This window comes from Urocitellus parryii, chromosome 4 (assembly GCF_045843805.1).
Source record: "Urocitellus parryii isolate mUroPar1 chromosome 4, mUroPar1.hap1, whole genome shotgun sequence".
NCBI lineage: Eukaryota > Metazoa > Chordata > Mammalia > Rodentia > Sciuridae > Urocitellus > Urocitellus parryii.
This window is the reverse complement of record NC_135534.1, coordinates 146,937,668-146,960,896: the sequence shown is the minus strand read 5'-3', so window position 1 is coordinate 146,960,896 and position 23,229 is coordinate 146,937,668. Positions and strand designations below refer to the sequence as shown.

Here is a 23,229-nt window from a genome sequence, read left to right as displayed (position 1 = left end):
TACCCCAAGCTTAGTTACATGGACATCCTCAGATGCTAAGGAGACCAGCAAGATGGATGCTTTAGTGTATCCCCATGCCTAACAAAACTGAGGTTCTGTTAATGATGTTTCCAGGCAGATACACTATAGGGTCTTCCAAGTGCTCTTGGGGCTAGTTTCCTAATCTGTAAAATGGGACCAGTACTACCTATCTCACAAACAAGATTTAATGATACCTCCTTTTGGAAATCAGTGCTCTTTTGAGGGGTTCTGCCCCATTTTATGCCCACCTTCTCCATTGTCTTAGGTTTCTCTCGGGTTTCCGCTGCTTGCTTTTATTTTCACCCTTCTAGAGTTTCTAGTTGCCAACACAAAGATTTCCATCATCCATGCTCCAGTTATTAGATTTCATTAGGAAAACACCATGAGGCTACCTCCTTAGCCCAGGCTGTTTGAGATCAACACAGTGGCAGTGGGAAGTGGGAGCCTGCTCTGTTGCTCACAGCTCCTGTGGTTTTTAAGCTATCTTTTTCATGATTTAAAGCATGCCCTGCCTGTAGGCCCCAAAGAAGCAGGCCAGTCAGCTTCCAGACAATGGTGGCATTTTCCTACCTCAGTATGGAGCTGTAAGCTTGTCAACCCAGTTCAAATTGACTGTGTGGGGAAACAAAGGGTTTCCAACCACCAACAGGCCTCTAAGAATAAAACGGGCATTGTAAATGGCTTGTCCTACCAAAGAACCAAAGCATCTTTCAAACTATAGAAACCAAATTGCAGAGCTCTGATATTTAAATGGAAATGAGGTGGCAGGTAGGAGTTTAACTAACTTCTTCCTCCGGTGGCTGTTTACTCACAGTGATTGTGCAGCAGCATTTTCCAGGAAGAGCTCTTTGGGTTCCTGCCATGACTGATCTCATTGCTGGAGGTTTATAGTGTTAAACCTTTAAAGGTTATTTTTTAAAGGCAAATTTTAAAGACAATAAACATACTCCCCTCCACAGGAAATTTAGTCACAACTGCATATATGCAAGATTGTGAAATAATAAAGTAGTAAGTCTAGAAGTTGTATTGCTTAGAACTTGAGCGTGTCACAACTTCTTGAAATCTCAAAAAGGCACATGTAATTACTTATAAATCAACAGTGCCCTAGTCTTCACTGAGAAAGTTGTGACATTCACAAAAGAAATGAGCCAGTGAGTGCTCTTCATGGTACTCGGATGTTATCATCAGCAGTCATAATCAGGAATAATTTTCAGTATCAGCCCTGATGTTATTAATGCCTATATAGTACTAGGGATTGATGATTACATTCAGAGAACTCCTTAATTACTCTCTCATACTTAATTACTACAAAATTACCCCAAGAACAGTTTTACATAAGTAGTACTTGATAAATTCTGACAGGGTGCGAAGTCTAAAAAACAAAAGTTAAATTTAGGTGTGTATGCAGGGTGCGGTAGGCATCTCAACAGGTTGGGTTTTGTGAAAGGAGTGTAAGATGGTCATTTTAACCAGAGGAGCTGTTTGAATGAATGAGAAGTTATGGAAATGACTGAACTGTGAATAATATGTGTGTGTGTGTGTGTGTGTGTGTGTGTGTGTGTATAATAGAGTTTGAACATCTAAACACGGATGTGTGTGTGTGCATGCATGAGCATGTGGATGCACACATACACACATTAAATTCACCAGATTAATGTGCCATATTTGATCAATAGGGATGTTAAGATGATTGAACCAACTAACCATTGTTAAATCATGTTTCCTCAGCACAGGGAGTGCATCCATGCACAGTGCTTTGCACACAGTAAGTTCTTAATAAATGTTTGCCAGACACATGTGAATGAATAGAAGAGAAAGAGGAAAAGGAGGATTTTTGATCACGCCTGCTTCTTCAGATTGGTGGAGCCAGCCCTTGGCAAAATTGTGCCTTATACTAGAGTTTTCAGGGTCCTTCTTTTCTCTGGGCATTTCTGCCTGTTCCCCTCTTGATCAACTGCCTGACACTCTGCCTAAAGGAAATCCGGGATGATCTGATGATAACTTGCTCATTAGGGCACATTTGATACGGGATTCCTTCTCATGAGTGTTTTCAATTTAGGAGGACCCCTGAGGGTTCTTGCTATGTGTCCAGTAGTGCAATTCTGGGAAGTGTCATTTGGAAGGGATATTTTGAGGGATTCCCAGTACTAAGAAATACAGGTCCCTTGCTTGAAAAGCATTTTGTTTTCAAAACATTTACAACTATTAGGTTATATAATGGATTCCAGTTGAGATCCATGTGCCTCCCTCCAAACTTCTTGGCTCTACTTTTTTGTACAACTCAGTTTTCCTGACTCTGTCACCTTGAACATGTCACAATCTCCACTTCTGGTAATCTCTTCAGAGATAATATGACCAATTTGGGGTTATGTAACATGTGCAATGTTTTTGCAAGTAATGTATGCTGGGAAAACTTTGGAAGCCTGATTTCTAAATCAACAAACCTGGGTTTCTGAACTCTTAGCATAGTTCTTACCTATAATTTAGAAATACTTCCTGACTTGTTAAATTATAAAGAAAAAATTTTACCTGTCCTTTTTTAAAAATCCTTATAGGACTTAAATTTACAAAGAATTGAAGTCCCTTCCCATCCTTATTCTTACCCCAATTCTACTGCCCAAAGGTAATGACTGTTAAGAGATCCATGAGCATTTTTTTGGCATCTTTTTAATGCTTATAGAAACAAAATGACTATGTGTATATGTAAATCTTCGATTACAAAAATAGCCTCACATTCTGTATTTTTGTTTTTTATACTTACTTTGCAAAATACATGCTTTTGCCTTCCAAGTCAATCAATGTACATAGATGTACTCTTTCTCTCTCCATTCTATATTTCTACCAGAAATATGTCATCATCTTTTTAAATCAGTCTCCGGTTATTCGATATTTATATATTTTCATTTTCTTCTTTTGCTAGCACTGTTCTGTTTTCTTACGTATATGTTTGTGTATGTGTGTTTACATAAACACACAAACATAACCCTTTGCACATTTTCTCAGGAAATGTTTCTAAAGAGACATTGCAGCATTAATGGATATGCATGGTTTCAAGTTGGATAGGTACCGCCACGTGTTTCTTTACAGAGGCAATGCAAATTTAGACTCCAACCATCAGCAAATTGGAGTGCCCATTTTCTCACACTGCCTGGTATTTTGTTGTCAATGTGTACAGCAAAGATTGGTCACTTATTTTAATTTTTCTTAATTTTTCTTAGTAACATGATTGAACATTTTTACATTTTCATTGAACTGAAAGAAGTTTGAATAACAATAGGGGTTAAATGACAGGAACTATAACTTGATTTTTTTATATTTTCTATTAAGTAATATACCTGCTTTTTCACCCTGCAGTCAAGCTGTACCACTTGGAGCATGGTAGTTTGTTTTCTCAAAATTTTATTGAGGAGAAGGAACTATCCAGAAAAAAAATCCCCATTTCGTTGACTATTGTGACTTCTCTGTCACTTAAAAACACTTATGGATAAGTGTTTGGTGAACATTATTAGATATTTAGAGCTTTTTCAGCCTTTTTGAGGAAGTAAAGGTATTTTTTTCAGAAAGAAATATTCTTATACCCAAAGCTCATCTAGTGAGTGGAACTCTTAAAATCAAATATTCTTTCTTATAACTCTGTTTTAGGGGTTCTGTTGAACTCTTTGGGGCTAAATGTGTTATTGGTAACCTGTGTCTTGAAATTCTTATATTTTTAATTGGAATGTTCTTTATAAATATGATAAACAATTGAAAGTTTCAAAGAAACAAATTGTGAAGAGTTATGGGTAAAGTTTTCTTAAAATAAAGGGAACAAATAAAAGCTCCACATCAGGATCATCTGGGTGATTGGTTTTGAGGCCACCTATGTTAATAAAACAGAAAACAAAAACAGTGGAAAGCTAGAAATGGCCTGATGTGTTCCCCTTCAGATCAGTTCAGCCCCGCACCATGTGGCCAGACAGTCTCAGTTACCTTAGAATTTCTTGTTGGTTACTTACATTTGTCATTGCTCTTTCTGATTACAGGAATTCTCCCTCTCAAACCAGTGTTCTGACTAAACCCTCCATTTCATTCTTTTGCAAGGTTTTTGAGAACTAGACGTTATAAGATGCAAACTTGTTGAAGTAAAAACATTTAGACATTTTTCTAAATCATTTAAGTGTAACCACCAACCCCCTCCCTTTCTACATTCCTTCACAAACCCAACCTCATATCACACATCTTAAAGCAAGTTCTTAAATTTCCTTGTCATTATGGCAAAATGATTCAGGGAATCTGAATTAGCCAAGTAATTACCCAAGGTCCTTTGCATCTATGGATCTGGGCTGATGCAGCGTTTTTTATCAGCATCAGTGAATTCAGTGGCGATATCTGCATTTATATTACAATATATGTTTTATAAATTACCCTACAGATATGTTTTTTGGGGGGATACCAAGGATTGAACTCAGGGGCACATCCCCAGCCCTATTTTGTATTTTAATTAGAGGCAGGGTCTCACCAAGTTGCTTAGCACCTTGCTTTTGCTGAGGCTGGCTTAGAACTTGCGATCCTCTTGCCTCAGCCTCCTGAGCCACTGGACAGACATATTTTTTTGGCAGTGCCAGTTAATTGAATAGAAACCACTCAGTAGAATATTTGTTGGATGAATGCCTAAACCTTTATTTTAATCTTGTGAAGAAAGAAAAAATATATATTGTTAACCCTATTTAAAGATGAAGTTTAGGGTAATTGAGTAAGTTCTTTGATGTTGAATGGTTTCCTAAAAGAGCACAAAGTGTTCTCTTGATGAGTTTAGTCACTCAGTTCTCCTTCCCACTCTTTTTTCTGTCTTCAGATTCAGTGGCCTCTCTGGCATCCAGCAGAAAAGGGTGACTTAGAGCAGCAAACTCCTCCAGGTTACCTGGATGGAGGCTGTCATATCTTCATCACCTTAGTTTCTCTTCCACTTAAGAGAAAAAAAAAAGACTTCAATGATGGAAAGGGAAGTCACATTATATTCTCAAATTCAGATGAGCTATTGTATGTAATAAGCTTCACAGTCCATAATCTTTGAACTCAATGGTGATCCTTTCACCATGGTATTTTCACCAAAGTCTCTAGTTGTGGTGCCATTCATTCATTCATTCTCCAATACTTTATTCCTGCTCTCTAGCAAGTCCTGTCCTGGCTTCTAAAGCCACAACAATATAGAAAAAAACCCAAAACCCCTGCCCACCTTGAGTACTGTTTATTCAAAGGGGTTATCTGTGGTATGTGATATTAGTCAGTAGGTGTGTTTTTTGGCAAGCACAGCCTCTGAGCACAACAGTGAGAGAATATTCCTCATATTCTATGGAATCATGTCATCTGTTTGTTCTCTATAGCACTTGACACATTTTGAGATGCCTAATATATATACTCAAAAATCAGGAGTTTGATGTCCAGTGGAATGAGATTAAGCAAAAAAGGAAGAACCCTGTAGACTAGATGCACACATCAAAGTGGTGTTCCCAGATAGCACTGAGATGAAGGCTGTTTGACAGAAGGGGCGGAGCAGAGATGGCAGATCATAAATTGGATTGTCCAGATTGATTGTTGGTGTCTGCAAGGTTTGACAAGATTAAAAAGGCAAGTTTCCTGGTGGCAGTTGGAAGGAGGTGACGGGATCCTGAGATCAAGGGACATCTGTCAGGTTTCACAGATAAGACGTCCACTCTTCTATCTCAAATCCACAAATACAGATTTCTGTACTCTTTTATCTTGAGCCCAGATTTAATTTCAACATGTTTTTCTAAACGGTGGATCTCGGGAGGCCTTACAGTGTGTAGTAGAGATTAAGCTATGAGGCAGAAGTTCAGGGGAAGAAACAGTCAAGGCATTGATTGGCTCACTGGGAAGGATGACATGGAGCTCAGTCTTAGATGAGAATGCTGGAAAATTGTATAATCAGACTTGGATTCAGAGAAGCAATAAGTCACCTAGTGCACAGAGCAGATATAATGTGGGAGTTTGGTTGCAGCTGACAGAAGTCTAGGCCACAAAATCAGTACAGGGTTGACAATGAGACCAAGACTTGTGAGTCACCAAATGAGGTCATGTGATTTCACCTTGATGAAGAACTCGCAAGTGAAGGAAAGGCACTAGAGAGGAGCCAGGTGAGTCATCCTGACCCATATATCTGCTGAGAGTGTAATTCAGGGTAACTTTATAGAACAGTCATCATCACTGTATCCTCAGATCCTGGATCCAGCAGAAAGGGCTGGGGCTCAGCCCAAGGGTGAAAGATGCCAATGAGAAGAGCCCTCCTTTTCCATTTCAAGTGGAGTTGGAGTCCTTCTTTTCTTTTTTTTTCCAATTGTGATTTCATTTGAAAAATTTTCAGATGTTTGTGAACCTTCTCATTGTGTTCTTAGAAGCTGTCAAATTTCAGGTTAAGAAATACCTTTTTAAAGACACACATTTCCAGGCTTCTTCCAGAGGTTTTGATTGGGTGATTCTTCCTTAAGACCCAGGAATGTTCAGTTTCAACAAACCTGCAGAGGTGGTACTGATGCTTCTGGCACCCACTTTAAAAATCTCTGGCCTGGGCCCCCTCAAAATGGGTGCCCAGTCAGAGCAATCCAAAAGAAGAGATCTGACTATGACGGAGGTAAATACTTCCAGCTTCCTTCTCCTTCCCCCTCCTGGGGAAGTCCTACAAATATAGTAGGACTTAAAAGCCATAGAGCACCAGGATGGCCCTCATGAAAAGACAAGGGCAGATAGAATTAATCTTCATTCTTGACAGTGCTTCCCTTGTTCTGCTTTAGGTCCAGTTACCCCAGAGTCTAACATGGGTATCATGGAAAGGAGCATGACACAACCATGGACACAACCATGGGAAAATTTACCTGTATAAGGTAAATCAGAGAAAGTAGGTTGATAAGTAACACTGGGCTTAGACAGTGGGTGCTGGAGTTTTCAGTGATTTCACCATTAGCAAATTATTTTCACACTCATTATTTCATTTGGTCCTTTGGTCACCCAGTAGGTGCACATATTCCAGCAATGAGTGGTCCCTTCTCATGAAAAAAATACCAACTCATTATTATCAACCTTAACCAGTGGTCACCCACTTCATACTGCCATCAAATGCAAAATGTCCAGATCCTCTGTCCTTCCTTTCCAGCTTTGTTTGTATTCAGAATTTGTGAAGCTTTGGGTATAGTCTGTAGGTGAGAGAGTACAGGTAGCAGCTTGTGAGTGCCCGGGCACTGAATCCCTTTCATTAGTCTTCTGTGCTTCTTCCCCTTCCCTCTGTGGATTCTGCTGCCTATGAGTACTGTTATTCTCCATATATAAAGAAGGACTCATAGGCTCAGAGAGACCATGGTTTTCTTCAAGCCACACAGCCAGTAAATAGCAGATCTAGCTTTCAAATCCATCTTAGACTCTGCCGGTCTTCTGGGTTTTGAGAATCTCTATTTAATGTAATTTTCAAATGTGCATTCTCACCATCAGGATTCACTGAACCATTTTACTATAACTGTATATATCCACACATGGCAATTACTGAGACACATTGCAATTAGTTTACTTTGGCAGCTTATCATTTTGAGAATTTGGAAGCCATAGGCCACCAAGCACTAGGGTTTTGGGTGGTTGAGGGGTATTTAAATGAAAATTGATTACATCTTTTAACCAAGAGTGTTTTACACATGCCTTCCTTCCCACTCTGCTTTTTCTCATTTCCTTATTGTCCCTTTTGGCAATATACTCTGCCCACTCCCATCTCCTTGTTTTGAACCCTTTGCAGATATTTGTAGCATGTCCACGGCCTCCTCCCCTCCCCATCTCTGGAAATCACTTGAAAAGCCCAAGGGCCAGAATGTGCTTCACAGTGATCAATGCTGTCACCAGCTTGCTGCAGACCAGGTGAGGATTGGAGGAGAAACACGTGGAGAGAGCACCTAGAGTATTCAGAGCTCATCTCCCCATGGCCTGCAAGCTGGTGACAGAAGATGCAGATGAACATGGCCCCACTTCTTAGAACCAGGTAGACTTCCAACTTGGAGGCCTCAAGCTGCAACTTCTCTGTCCAAGGGCAGAGGGCCCAGGACCAGGCAACTGCTCTATTGTCCAACTTTTAGAGCACCATTATGGGTTTCCTTCAGTGGAAGCATGCACAATGGAATTTTAAGGGTTATTATTTCCATTATTTTCCTTTCTTAGTAGAGTAGTTGCTTAAATGTCAATCCTAAATAGCTCCAGTACTTTGCAAGCTGGTTCAGTTCTCAGCCCGAAGAAAAATCTGTCTTCCTAACACCGTCTGTGAGCTGTTCCTGTAGCTTCCCCGATTATAGACTCCGTATTATTTAAACAAAGAGTCAATTTCTCTGCCCTTTCTGGGAAGGAAACTTAGTCAAGCTTCAGATCAAATGAAGACATGGATGATGTTGATGGCCACAGCGAGGGGCGAAGGCAAAAATGACAACCAACTGGTGATTTCACCGAGAGGTGCAGCATCGTTGCACACCTAAGGGTGTAGGGTCTGTGTGAGAGTTGCTGGTGAGCTGCTTATTCGGCATAGACCTCCAACCTCACTGAGCTTATTTCACTGTAAGAGTTGCTGCTGTTTTCCACGGGCCTCCTGAGGTGCCACGGAACACACCAAATGCTTTTATAAACACGGTCATTTGTGTTTTCCACAGTCTGATAAAATGGATATTATTTTCAAAAAAGGGGCTCATAAAAGAAAAGAATTACTCTTAAGACACTCAGTTGGTTAATGGGTCACCTGGGAATCCAACTAGAATCCCAGTTTTTCATGCAGTCAGCAGAAATAATAGAGTGGCAAAATCAGAAAAAAATGACCATAAGAAAATTCCTGAAATGTCTGTTTCTACTCTCAAAGGTTTTTAGAATTTTTCAGTCATTAGGTGACCTGATCAATTGTGTTTATTGATTTAATACTCTTCCCACAAGCAAGAATGTACTTTCTAACATGTGGCCCCAGCCTGATTAACTTTGCCTACAATTTGGCAACAAAGGACCTGAACAGAAATGGCCAGATCTTGTTGAGATTCCTTTGATCCCTAAGCGTCAGCCCCAGTCTTCTTTCATAAACAATGTCAGCAAATAGACCAGGTTTTGAATCCTGGTTCAGATACGTGGAAGCTGTGAGGATTTGGATAAGTTATTTTAACTTCTGTTCTTTTGTTTGTAAACTGGGGACAATACTACTTGACTAAAAAATTTGTTCTAAGGATGAAATTCTTTTGTGTAAAACATGTGGACAATGTTTGTCTCCTAGAAAATAAATACTAGATCCTTTGCTTCTATGGCAGAATTCTAAACTGGTATAATGCTAACCAGAACATTCCACAAAAGTGCCAGTAGGTAGGACCTTCCCATGGAGAAGCTCTGGACTCAGTAGGAGTCATATGATTGCTGTTTAGTTCTGCTGCCCACGTGTGTGAAGGTGAAAGCTAGATCCAGAAATAATTCCAAATATCTGGGTATTTAAAGATATTAAAGTGGTTAGGTGAGTTTGCCTCTGTTTCTTTCATAGTATCACGTAATAAAATATTCGTTATAAAAGGTATTCAACAGTTCTTCTGCTTCCGTTTCTTTGTCTATAAAATGGGAACATTTGTTTGAATTGACTGCTTCCAAGAAAGAAATGTCAGATACCTAAAAAGGAATCTTTAAGATGTCTTGCTACTAAGATATCATGTGAGTGGTCCGTATCTGATTCCCTGAGTCTTCTTGAAGTAAGGTTTGAATGTACAGATTCTGGCTGAGAGGTTTTGACTCCAGAGACTACAGTCTGAGCATGTTTAGGATCTTTACCAGAGACCGACTTAGGTTTTTCTTCTTGTTTCTCATGCGTTTCTGACATGGATTGCCCAAGTATTCAAAGGGGGGCAGACAAAGTACTCCCAGAGAGTAAGGGAATTCACAAATGGCTGGAGTGTTAGAGAAGAAATGAGGAGAGCCAGGGATTGTGAAAACATTTATCTTCTTGTTCCTTTTCTGTCCCTTTTCTTTTCTTTCCCATCAAAACTTTATATTTTTAGAGACTGTTTTAGTGGAGTTGAGTGGGGTAACTCCTAATCTGTTATTAGTGATTGCAAGCTTTAACCTAGGGAGGGAGTGTTTGAATCTCTGAGAAGGAGTTATTTAATCCAGGCAAATCTCCTATCTCCAGTGAGCAGAGGGGACATTTTTCATGGGAATCTTTCTTACACTTGCTGTTGCCTTTGTCCTCTGCCTTCCCATTCCCATTTAATGCACTGGGAAGCAGAATCCCTGGATTCAGTAAACCCTCCTCATATCTACCCACTGACTGTGCATCCCAATGGTGAATGAAACCAAGGAATCTGCAGAGCAAGAACAAAGTGTGAGTGGATTTCAGTAAGTGTTTATTGAGTAACACCTGGGACATTCCAGGTATGATTTTGAGTGCTGTGGACATGACAGTAAGCAGACTAGGCAAGGTCCCTGCTTCATGGAACATATATTTTAGTGGGGAGAACATGTAATACAGAGAAACATGGCATACAGGCCATCTTCAGAAAATCCAGACTTTATATTTTAGAGCATTTTTAGGGTCACAGCAAATTTCATGGAAAGTACAAGGGGTTCCCATCTAACACCTCTTACCTTTCCCTGGCCTTGGCTTATAGGAGGTACTTTAATACCACACAAAGAGGGAAGAACAGATCACAGATCTCCAGAGAGTAGGGGAATCTCCAAAGACCCGGGGTGTGTTGAAGAAGGGATCCAAGGAGTCAATTAGTGGGGTTATGTACCTCCTTTATATGTTCCTGTATCTAGAGTTTTCCCCACCTGCTCACCACTTGGGCTGATCCATATCCCTGCATATGCAGCAATCAGATGACTAAGGACCAAAACTCCACACTTCCTAAAGTAACCCACAAAATTATAGTCTCTGCAGAAAAATAATTAGAGTTGTAAAGCTCGTAAATATACATCCTTCCTTCCACTTGGCTAGAAAACAATCATACCATCAAGAAACCAAGGGGCTGCCAAAGCTGCTGCTGCCACCGATATCTGATTCCCTACCCAGGCGTGAACTGCTTAGTACCACAGACAGGAAGACCTCTCTGCCAGGGATGATCCTTAGCAAGCTAAGTGGTGGCCTCCTGATTATACCTGCCATCGCAGGGGAGGGTCAAACAAAGGAACCATAGTCTAAACTTCTTCATTTGTTGCCTTTCATTCTTCATATCTTGAATGCATTATGGAGGAGAAAATTGCATCTCCGTAAATCCCTTAAAGAAAAATTCCTGTGTATTGTCACATGTAATCTGAAATTACATTATTTTGATTTCTTATTTATATGTTTATTATTTTTTTTCTCCTACTGAAATGTAAGCTCCAAGAAGGCATGGATTGTATTTTATTCACCACTGTGCTGGGGAGCACTCAAACCAGTGTTTAGTAAGTAGTTGTCAGGTGAGTAAAAGCATAGAAATTGAAATGAATGTGTCATTAAAAGAATAGGAAAAAGGAAAATGAAAAGGAATATTTCTAGAGTGTGAACTGTGTGTCAGGCACATCCTCATCCTTTTACATGGGATGGTCTCTTTTAATCCTCTTTAATCAGTGATTACAAATAGGTATTGTTAACACACCCATTTATATAAACACAACAGGAGCATCAAGCACATTCATCAGATAATGTTTCTTCTGAAAAATCAAAGGAACAGTTGACCCCTGAGACCTAAGATTTGGCCTTTATTTAAACCCTTAAACCCTTATGGGATCATGTGTTTTTCTTTCAGGAATTTAATCAGAAGCATTCCTGAAACAAGGTCTGCTTAACCTGGGAAGCCAGATTGCCCTAGAGTTATGTGTCTCATACAGGAGCCACAAGCCACATGTAGCTATTTAAATTTGAAATAATTAAATGTGAGTAAAATGTAAAAGTTTCTCAGTCACACTAGCCATAGTTAAAGTGCTTGGTAACCACATGTAGCTACTTGTTGGACTTCGAAGGTAAAGGTGATTTCTACCTTCCAGAAAGTTCCGTTGGGCAGTGCTGTCCTAGATATGACTTTTCTGTTGTCATATTTAGTCATGCAACAAGAGTTCTATAACTTCTCCTTCCTCTTGGGAAGGAAATCCACACCTAGCTTCATGGGCTGGTTTGTCATCATTAGCAGCAAGAGTGAATGTGAACTCTCTGTCTCACCTATTATCACAGACATCATTGAGCCTATGTGACAAGGTAAGGAGAAAAACCTTTTAAAAATGAATTTTAGTGATATGTGAGGAAACTCTAAGATGGTATTAGAGGAGAAACCATGATACAATTATATAACCATATAATTGACTATATATTACCATATGATTGAAAATATAATTTTCAGTCTTGCTTATATGTATCTGTATCTGGCCATTTCTGGATCATGGAAATAAAGATGATTTTTTTTTCCTCTTTTTATTTATACTAGTTGACATTTTCTAGTTGTTATAATTAGCACTAAGTATTTTTATAATTAGAAAAGCAAGTTCATTTTTAGAAGGGGAAAAATAACTCTTCAAAATTGAGAACAGGAGGGGACTGGACTGATTCTCCGTGATCTTCAAGAACCACAATTTAGGTAGGATGAGTTTATTTGCAAATTCCTCCCCTCTTCCAATCTTGGGGGTAAAATAACTTCTGAAGTGAAGGAGGAGGATGATTTTGGAACTAAATGTGACAACTAACATTTATTGCCAACTTATGTTTATGTGTGCGATCATTTGCTATTAATAAATGTGTGTGTTCTCACTCCAACTATATCATCAGTCCTCCAGGACAAGGTATCATCTTTGGTTTCTTTGGTCTCTCCAACAGTGCCCTTACTGGCACTTAACAGCCACTGTCGACTGACTGCCTGACAGATTGGCTGACCCTGCCATCACTCTTAGGTTTCAGGCTCACGAAATGTGTTAACATCTTGCCTCATTTTGCTTTGGGTCCGAGAAGTCATGTTCCTTCCAAATTTGCCACATGAAATCCAGCCACTGAAATATAGGAACCATTCATCAGAAACCTTCTCTAGGTTTGTGTGAGTGGCAAGATCCTAATGGAATTTTTCAAAAATTCCATTAGTTTTATGGAAATATGCTGGAAGAGAATGTGTTAAAACGCTTTGATTTTTGAGTGACCACAGCCATCCACACCAGTGTATTTGGCATCTCTAGTAACTGGTTACTTGGAAGGATTTAACAAGGAAGATTTTCTTTTCTTGGGTTGGCTGTTAGAGTGATAAAACATACTGTGAGGCCATTCTGGTTTTAACAGTTTCTCACATCGGCCAAGATTCCCAGAGACAGGAATTACAGTCTACTTTGCCCTCCTCACTCAAATGCAGACCGGGAGATGGAGTCCAGAAAGTTGGGTTTAATATTGAACATCCTCACATATATTTTACCATGTCACAGACCTTTTAAACTTACACACACTGTAACACCCAAATATAGATTGGAGCCATATGACATCTCTGATCACTCTCAGAAATAGGAAAGAAGATAAGAAGGGGAGAATGGATTGGTTTTCACAAAAGGCTAGTGAATGTCTCTATCACTGTCTCTGAATGATTAATGTCCCTATTTGGGGAGTTGGGGGAATTTAGTGGAAAATGTCTTCTCTTCTTGGAGAATATCACACTGAGGACTGCTGTCAGGGAATTTATGGGTGATGATTTTGAGAGCCACATAGGCATATAGATAGCAAATATCATGTATTTTGCTCATTGAGGAGAGATTACATTGTAATAGGTCAACTGCGAATGGTTCATGGAAGTGCCTTTCTCCTAATGAGTATGCTGTGTTTACATGTGTCTTTACAAACTTTGGATACAAACAGGTATCCAAAGTCAAGATCAGTTCAAGGAACTCCCCAAACCACACAGCTTCAATTTCTGGTTCCTTCAAACCACTCAGACTTGTTACTGTTTTGGACTCTCATTAGTGCATGTGTCAAATAGTGGATGTGGGTCAATTAGTGCAGGATCTAGGAACCATAGGCAAGAAGAATATAGCTTCAGGTCTCTGAAGGACCAAGAATATTCCATTTTCTTGGAGTACAGTCTCCTTTTAAAAATATAATGTTGAAATCTTAATCCCATATCGGGGTTGTGCCACATGCCTTCTGTTGTGTCTATTCTTATATTTGGTTATTGTTGAAGGACTCAATTGCTTTTTTGGAAATTTCATTTTCCTTAATAAAATTTACCTTATTTTCAAGAACTTTATCATTGAAAAACAAATTTGCATTTTATTTTACTTGTTCAGCAAATATATACATTATGTGAATTGTATTATTAAAATATATAAAATTATTAATTAGTGATAAAAATTATATAATATGTAAATATTAACTCATTCAATCTTCATAATAACCCACTGAGCTGTACTTACTGCTGTTAATCCCATTTTACCAATTAGGACACAGAGACTCTTCAAGAAGCTAAATAGTTTACCAAGATCACAGTTACATAGTTGAGCTTGGATATGAACCCAGGAAGTCTGGCTCCAGTACTTGCTCTTCACCATTATTAAAATTCAGAAAAATATAAAGGCAAAAAAAATATCTAGAGACATGACATTTTGTAATTTTTATCCTGTGGACACTTCTACATGACTGAGCCTAATCTTTATGTTCAATTTTGTATCTTGCTTTTAAAAAAAAATCTGAATCTTATAATGATTTTTCCACGTTGTTAAATACTCCCTATAAAATTTGTTTTAATGGCCATTTAATGTTCCTATCACGCAAGCATGCCACTCTTTGCTTAACCATTCTCTTGGGGTCATTTTGGCCCCTGTAATTTCTGTTATGCTGTTATGCTCATTAGCAGTATGATGATATTCTCTCTCTCTCTCTCTCTCTCTCTCTCTCTCTCTCTCTCTCTCTCTCTCTCTCTCTCATACCAGGGATTGAATCCAGGGGCACTTATCCACTGAGCCACATCTCCAGCCCCTTGTTTGTATTTTCTGTAGAGACAGGGTCTTGCTAAGTTGCTTAGGGCCTCACAAAATTGCTGAGACTGGCTTTGAATTTGTGATTCTCTTACCTCAGCCTCCCAAGCTGCTGGGAGTATAGGAGTGTGCCACCGCACCCAGCTATGTGATGTCTATCTCTATGAAGAATTTTTTCATAGTTATACTTTTAGGATACTTTCTCAGAAGTAAAATTCCAAACCCAAGAGAATGTATACTCTTGGGATATTTCCACATACAGGTTTTAAAATTGTTTTCCAAAAGAATTGGGGAAAATACACTTTTTGCAATGTCTGTGGCATTGTACCTTCTTCAGCACTCATATATCAGCACTAACAACAGTTTCTAGAGCTCTTTGCTAATGTGATAGGTAGAACGTGGCATTTTACTGATGTTTTGGTTTTTATTTCTTTGATAGCTTGAGGGTTGGCAGTTTGTTCATGTTGGTTGATCAATTATATGAATATTTATGAGTGTTCTATTTGGGTCCTTTGCCTGTCTTGTCTATTGAGATCATACAAAGTCCTTTGGGAATCATAAAGAGAACAGTTTCCCCTTCTTCTCCTTCCTGGACATGGAATTTCCTTAGGTATTTTCGTAGTCTCTATTGCTAGCAAGTATTAAATCATCCCCCAAAACTTATGTGGATTTTTTTTCTGTCAATTCTATATAAGGTGGGCTATTGTCTGCTTATAAAAAAAAAATTATTATTTTAGCTTCTGAGTGTACCCTGAGCATAAATCTGCATTTGATCTCTTTTGGATCATAAACTCCCAGGGGTCCTGTCTGTGTCTCTGGAGCAGTTAAGCACACATTCTTTGTTAGTGTTCATAGGAACCAAAGAATACACCTCCCAGACCAGTGTGATCTGAGCACTTACTCAGGCTGCTTGAGGGTCCTAAAGAGCAGTGAGAAGATTGGTGAGTGCAGTAGACCAGATGCATCAGTGCATCCAAGTTTTACTTAAAGACAGGTAAGAACAACCCAAATAGCACCACTACTACCTGTGCACGGTAGGAGTGGCTCGGATTTCTTTTATAGGCATAAAGCCTTCTAGCCCTAAGAAGAGGCAAATCTAGTGGAAGAAGACAGACAGGACCAGGGCTCCAAAGTCCATGAGTTGGTTCTGTGATGTCCATGATGTAGTGTTTGTGGACGGGATCCTGGGGCACTTCCTCTATTAATGCCTTCACTTTTCTATCAAAGACAGAATGAGAATATCAATAATAAACTGACATTTCTAAAGCACTTTAAAACTTCTAGGTAGACTTCCTTATCCAGTGACTCACTTAATCTTCACAATAGCCCTGTGAAGTAGACTATGACATTCACATTTTACAGTTGAGGAAACAGGCACAATGAAATGTAGCATTAGAAAGCAGCAGAGCTGCGGCTCTCCCTCCAATAAAGTGTAGAATTAAAATTGCATTATTATATTTTTAAAAGCACATTACACTACAAGAAAATAATCTCTTGATTCAAATGTATCATGAAGCAAAAGAGAAAGAAGAAAAAGGTAAGGAATTATGGAAGATTTTGGAGAGCCACAGACTAGGACCACATAGGGAACCAAGGAAAATTTTATTGAGGGAGGAAGAAAAAATTGAAGAGGATAGATGCAGTAAGATCATCAAGAGATTGATGGTAATTCTCAAGTATTAAGAAGTCTTTCCTCATATTTTTTATTATGTAATCACTTTCAGTTTTCCAGCTTACTACCAAGATCAACAATAATAATTGTGAAGTATAGTATATCCAACCAAGGAGTACTATGTACCTATTTAAAATAACTAGGAAGATATAAATATGAATTTTATCCATTGGAAAGACAGGTAGATGGATAAATAGATCTATTTTGTTGTTGTGGTTGTTGTTGTTGTTGTTGTTGTTTGTGTGTTAGGGGAGCCTTCTTAAGAGCTTTCTGTAGGATTTTGCCAAATGTGAAAACAGAATAAAACATAGGATAAAGGACATTAACAAAGATGTATTCAAAACCAGATGGGAAGACCTGGGGTGGGAATGTTCCCTGGAGGTAAGGCTTTAGGTATCCAGGACTCTTGGAGAGTTGACAGTAGGTAAGAAGTCCTTCTTCTTTGGATACTAGAGTACAAACTAAAATGGTGTAAGCCAACACATCTTGAAATCCCTCTGCAGTCAAAGAGCTTCAGCCCAAATTATGTTCCAGATGCTTGTGTTGGAAGATTTTACAAATGGCCCCAAGAGGTAAAGGCATTTCTTTATATGAACCCAGGCTGAGTGAGGTTCTGGCTGGGATGGAATGATCTTGTGCCCTGGAGTAACTCAGTGCCTTGCTTGCATTTCAGGATTTTATGGACAGCTGCAGACCTTCTGCCCCCCTCATTACCCTGAATCCCAGAGAACTGTGCCACCTGGCAGCTCCTGCAGTGTGGTGCCTTCCTTTGAGGACTGCCTGGTCCCCACGTCCATGGGCCAGGCTGGCTTTGACGTTTTCCACAGAGCCTTCTCGACTCACTCAGGCATTGCAGGTGTGTTGGGTGTCTCTGACTTAGAAACTCGGGCCAACAGGCGGAAAAGACCAGGTGGGTTTCCTGTGACTGGACTGGACCAGCCTTGACCAGCACCTGAGAACCTCATATCCTCACTGGGGTACTCCTGAAAGGGCTCCCATCTCCATCCCATCGCAGCCTCACCCACGCTCCGTTTCAGTTGCCAACATCTCTCCCAGACTGTGGCAATGGCCATACAATTCCCAGTCACTTCTCCATCTCTACAGTTCTGCTTTCCAAACTACCTTGATCACTGTGTTCCAAAAATTAGGGACAAAGTACAACGCCCTCTTGCTCAAGTACCTTAAATAGTTTGCACTTGCATAGAGAACAAACTCTTCTTTCAAGTATGACATTTGAGCCCCAGTGGCTTAGTCCCATCCATTCTCCAGACCTCCCCACACATATCTTTCCTACACACTCTTCTCCTGATATTTGCTTGCACCCTGGATCCCTCATACACCTCCCTTCATCTTTGTTCCATTTCTTCCTTCTGGAATATTCTTCCCTATGTCTCCATCTGTGAGAACCCCATTCTATTTGATGTCTCAGCTTTATTGTTGCCTCCTTTTTGAGGCCACCCTCATCCTTCCCTGGAACATTTTTCTTCTACTTAACCTGTATTATATTTTGTGCTGAGTCATGTTTTAGCCAGCAGCCTTCAAGTCCTTTTTCCCCTACTAAGTTCCTAAGGACAGGTACCTGCTGAAGGGCTTACACCAGGCTAGCATTGTGGCCTCATCAGCCTCCAGCCAGCGTGTAGGGAACTATACGATTGTACTGCACAACTGGCCTGTGCAGCATGGCTGGCATTACTGACCTCTTGCCTTCTTTCTCTTCCAGTGTATGATTTGCCTTCAGCTTCCTCAAGCCTTTTTGGGGAGTCTCTTCGCAATGGGCCTGAAGACAACACGTTCTTGCAGATCAGTGCTGTGGACCGTTGTCCTAGCCAGCTCTCCTCTGTCTATACTGAAGGCTAGAAGCATCCCTGGTCTCTGCTGCACATCCAGAACCTTTTGGTTGCTTGCCACCTTTTGTTCTCCTACTCTTACAGAGTGCACGAAGAAGGATGTCAACCAAGTCAGTGGGACCTGTAGGGTCACTGTCTTTGGAAGGACTGGATGGTTCAGAGCTGGCTTTACAGGAATATTTGCAGTTGCTCCTTTTTCTCTCTGGGTTTGCTGGACCAGGTGGCCAGCAGGACTGTCTTCTCAAAGGGAATTTTGAGTCTCACTCTACTGGATACCTGTTACTTCCTGGATGTCAGCCCTCAAAGGACACCAGTGAAATGATGTGCATATGAAAAAGTAGTTTGGGGATGACCCTTGCTGAAAACTCCAAAGAGGGAAGGACAGCCCATTAGCAGGGGCATATCGAGCTGTCTCACCCAGTGTTCTCCCTCATGGCTGCTGGGGCACAAGGAGGGAGATCCATTTCCAAAGCACAGTGTGGTCTTAACACATGGCAACTCCCTGGGTTTCCCTCTTAGATATCCTCATGCTAACCGGTTGCTTCTCAGTATTTCTCCAATGACAAAATAAGTCTTTATATGTCAGCTTTCTACTTTGTTCTTGGATTTTAAAGACTTGTTACTTACATCTTCTTTAAAAAGAAAAAATTTAAAGGTTTGTTCTTTGGATAGAAATCACTATTAATTCAATCACCCAGTTACACTTATTTTGCCACAGTGTGGCTCTGCCTGGCCCCACCCCTGGAATATTAGTTTTACAGTTAGCACAAGGCTACCTGAGGGAAACAGGGTAGGGGCTCTCTCTCTCTCTCTCTCTCTCTCTCTCTCTCTCTCTCTCTCTCTCTCTCTCTCTCTCTCTCTCTCTCTCTCACTCACACACACACACACACACACACACACACACACACACACACACATACACCTACTTGCTCCCAGTGCTGTAGCAGGAACCCTTCTGGGTTGACTGCTCATTGACTTGAAAACATTCAATGGAAAAAGTCATTTGATTGGTCCCCCATTGCCTGCACTCTGGTGTTCTGCCTGAGATGTGCCAGAAAACAGGAGAACAGGATGCATTGCATCACGGCCAGGGTCCTCTTGGAAAACCAAATCAGGGAGGCCTGATCTCCATTTTATTTGCATAGCCTCTGCTCAGCTCCTTCAGGGAGTCCACTTCTGTCTCCTCTGTACTTGTTCCCTCTCTCTTTTTGAAGACATGCCCACCACCTGCCTTGTCCTATCAACTCTTGGAGAAGTAGAGGAAATGGTTCACAAAAGGTGGGCTGAGAAGGGAACCCTTTTTTAGAACTCTAGTTTAAAGGCTTGGAATTTTTCACAGTGCAATTGACAGTTTTATATCAAGCCTAAATAGGAAGTAATTTTCAGTGACACCTTTACAAAGGTATTTAAAAGATACTGTGTCCTAGGGCATAGGCTGTAAAATTTGGCCATACCCCAAAGATTCAGTCCATTACAACATTATGGTACATTCACATTTCAAGTTTCTTTTTCTCTCTTTAAAAAAATTTTTTTCTGAACAAAAGTGAAATAATGCTATTTATCCAACTGAGATAATTGCAGGCTTCAATAAGACAATTAAATAGCTCACTGTCAGACTTGGGATCCTATGACAGTTTGTATCCTGATAGACATGTCCCTCCATTCTGGTTCCAAAATCAGAAATGTTCTACCTGATCCCAGTATTCATTTCAATTCATGGTGGAATAAAGAACCAAGTGTGGATTACATTTTTCAACACAGTTGGTTGATCTAGTTTCTCCAGCTAGTGAGCTGTGTTCTAAGGAGGGCTATCATGCAGGTGTCCAAGTCTGCAAAAGATGTAAATTATCCACTTTATAAAAATATCTGCTGTGCTTTCCAAAAGGATGCACATCAAGCTTCCTTGATAAGCGAGTTCTCAGGCTGCATGTAAAATCCCACCCTGCTGCAAACTTGGTGGGTTGTGTTACTTGGCCTAAGCAAGGAAACATGCATGCTAACATTGGCTCGGTCAGTAGTATCCCTCATTTGTCCTCTGTCACACTCTGGAAAGAAGGGAAGGCTCTGCTATCTTTAGAGAGACCATCTATTTGTTCTTAAATACTGAAGCTTTTACAAGTAATTCAAAATGTATTTTATTTGTGTGATGAGGAGAAAAATGATGTTAAGGCATGGATGGTTGTTATTGCAGTTGATGCTGTCAGCCCTGCTTTGTGGTTTAATTAATTTTAAGTAGAAAGGGGAAAGGACAAAGCATGATGCTAAACCTCAGAGATCAGGGATGTCATATACCTCTTTGGTTGAGAGGAGATGCTGTGAACCAGGCTCTGGTCTCATGGTGGTCTATCACAGTGACCCTGATTCTTCCTTGTCTAAGCTGGGCTTGGGGGGATCCAAAGAATGGCCAGGTGGCAGCAGCACCTGTAGCTCCTCCTTTCTCAGAAAGATTTCAAGACCTGGTCCCTAGGAGAGAGATGTGCTGTCAGAGAGAACATGCAAGAAGCAGGGCCCAGTATGGCTCCTCAGAGTTTCTTGATGACTGCAGGTTGGCAATTAGGGCCTAGGACATGACACATTCGGCTTCCTTCAGACTACACAAGCTGTCCTTAGACTCCAGAATTTCTCTGACTTAAAATTTGTCCCTTGCTTCCTTTCACACTGCAGAAGATTTTTGTGTACTTTCACCAGTATTTTGTATCAGTGAAAGTGGAACTTCAGAAAATCATTTCCTTCCATTTCCTGGCCTTTTTAAGTCTCCATATGTAGCCATTTTCATAAGCATCCAGAGATTGTCATTCCCCTTTAAGAACAAACTAACAAACAAACAACAACAAAAGTGGTGCTTGTGAAAACACACAGCCCCTTTGGCCAATTATCCTATTACACTGAAAAATAAAAAATAAAAAATCAGTACACTTAGAGACCTCTATTTCATTTGCTGCATTATCTTGATTTCCTAAAGGGACTGCATCAAAATGTAGCTTGTAATTTAGTCTCTGATCAGCATTTAAAGATTATTTAAATATTTAATGGGCTTGTCAGGTCTCTCCCTTTGCCCATGTCTTCCCCAAATTACATAGGTGATTTTAACATGGAAGAGAAGTCTTCAGTAGGTCACAGCATAGGTTCCACTGATAGTGAAGTGTTGGTTTTGTTCCATTGTTTTTGAATTAGCAGCTGTCAAGTACACGAGTACACTGATACCAGTTCTGAACAAGGATAACTATTCAACTCTCCCCTCAGAGAACCTGGACTTTTCCATTTGCCACAAAGTATTGGGAATAGTGACTATAAATGTTCAGTGTAATTATTTGGTATTTTATTTGACTGTATTGACCACATCATTTTATAGCAGCATTTCTTATTGGCACTTTTTGTTGGTGGTGTGGAATTTCTGCAGTTACCTTTTCCTCCTTCTCCTTCTTCTCCTTCTTCTCCTTCTCCTTCTCCTTCTCCTTCTCCTTCTCCTTCTCCTTCTCCTTCTCCTTCTCCTTCTCCTTCTTCTTCTTTTTGCTATAGATAAAGCAAAAAAGAAAAACCAAACTCATTGGAGAAATGGTGAGTGTAAAAAAGAAGAGATTTATTTTGTATAGACAGCAAAGCATCCTGTGTAATGTTGCTGACATAAAGCACTTTGGGGGGAAAAAGTGGAAATCTGTTTTCCATAAATCACACAGCTCTTGTACATAGTTATATACACTCACGTAGAGAAGTGAACTGCGTATATCATACTGGATATGGGGCCGATTTTACTCTAGAGGCACATCTGGTGCTTATTGTCATAAATCTTTTAAAGAATTAGGTACACTTTTTTTCTATTAATATGTATAGTTTTGTGATTTGTCACAGTTATGTTTCATATAATCATAAGTTATTTTGTCTTGTTTCATGAAGTCCTTTTTATATGTCAAAAGTGAAATGAAGGGATTGTGCACTTGGTACAGAATAAAACTGGAAATAGAGAATACGCCCTCCTGCCTGAGATCTCCTTTGGCATGTTGCTTTGAAACACAATGGCAGTGAGACTGTTGTTTGTTTGTTTATTTTATTATTTTGTTTTGTTTTGCCATCAGCCTCCTATGTATTGGGATGGTAATTATAATTAAAAGCAGATGGGAGGGGGAAGGGTCCAAGGCCAGCTTTAAAATGCCGCATTGCTTTGGGCCAGAGCTGCAGCCTGGATTTAATTATAGATATGAGGACGAAATGGCAGTAAAAATGAATGTCTCCCCGAATCCTTTACATGTTGGGAGTGTCCATAAATAAAACATGAAGTTTTATTTCATCAGATTTAATTAAAGCTTTTATACATGTTTTATTGGTTATTCTATTAATCCGCTTCACAAACTGGATAAATGTGTGCTAGGGTTTGGGGTTTATTTGTGCCTTTTCAATGTAGCGCTACATCATGCTTCAGAAATGCCTCTAGTGCTTGGTACTCGGGGTGCGGGTTTCAGCATACTGGAGGAGGGGAATTGTAGCCCCATTTTCCTAAAACCCTACACAGCAAGACACAAGCATGGGCTTCTCAGGAGATGATTCCCTGACTTTTCAACCCTCTAATTCCCCAGGAGATCAGAAAGGGACAGTGACCCCTTTCCTGGTGTCCCCATCCTGTCCTTCCTCTGGGTCCATCCATTTAGTGGATGGGAGGGGTCAAGATAGTCTCCCACCTGGATGGCCTGTTAGCCAAGCACAGGAATCTCAAAGCCCATCTGGAGCATTCTTAGCTGA

General features: G+C 40.1%; 1 protein-coding gene across 1 annotated transcript in view; it reads left to right on the top strand.

Annotated features, from left to right (window-relative positions):
- Glis3 (GLIS family zinc finger 3) overlaps positions 1-22,662 on the top strand; it is a 429,601-nt gene extending 406,939 nt beyond the window's left edge. Inside the window, exons 11-12 of the mRNA XM_077797022.1 lie at positions 17,322-17,504; positions 18,369-22,662. Coding sequence (XP_077653148.1) covers positions 17,322-17,504; positions 18,369-18,505 — 320 coding nt within the window. The 3' untranslated portion in view covers positions 18,506-22,662. The remainder of the gene's footprint in view (positions 1-17,321; positions 17,505-18,368) is intronic.
- Positions 22,663-23,229: the final 567 nt, after the last annotated feature.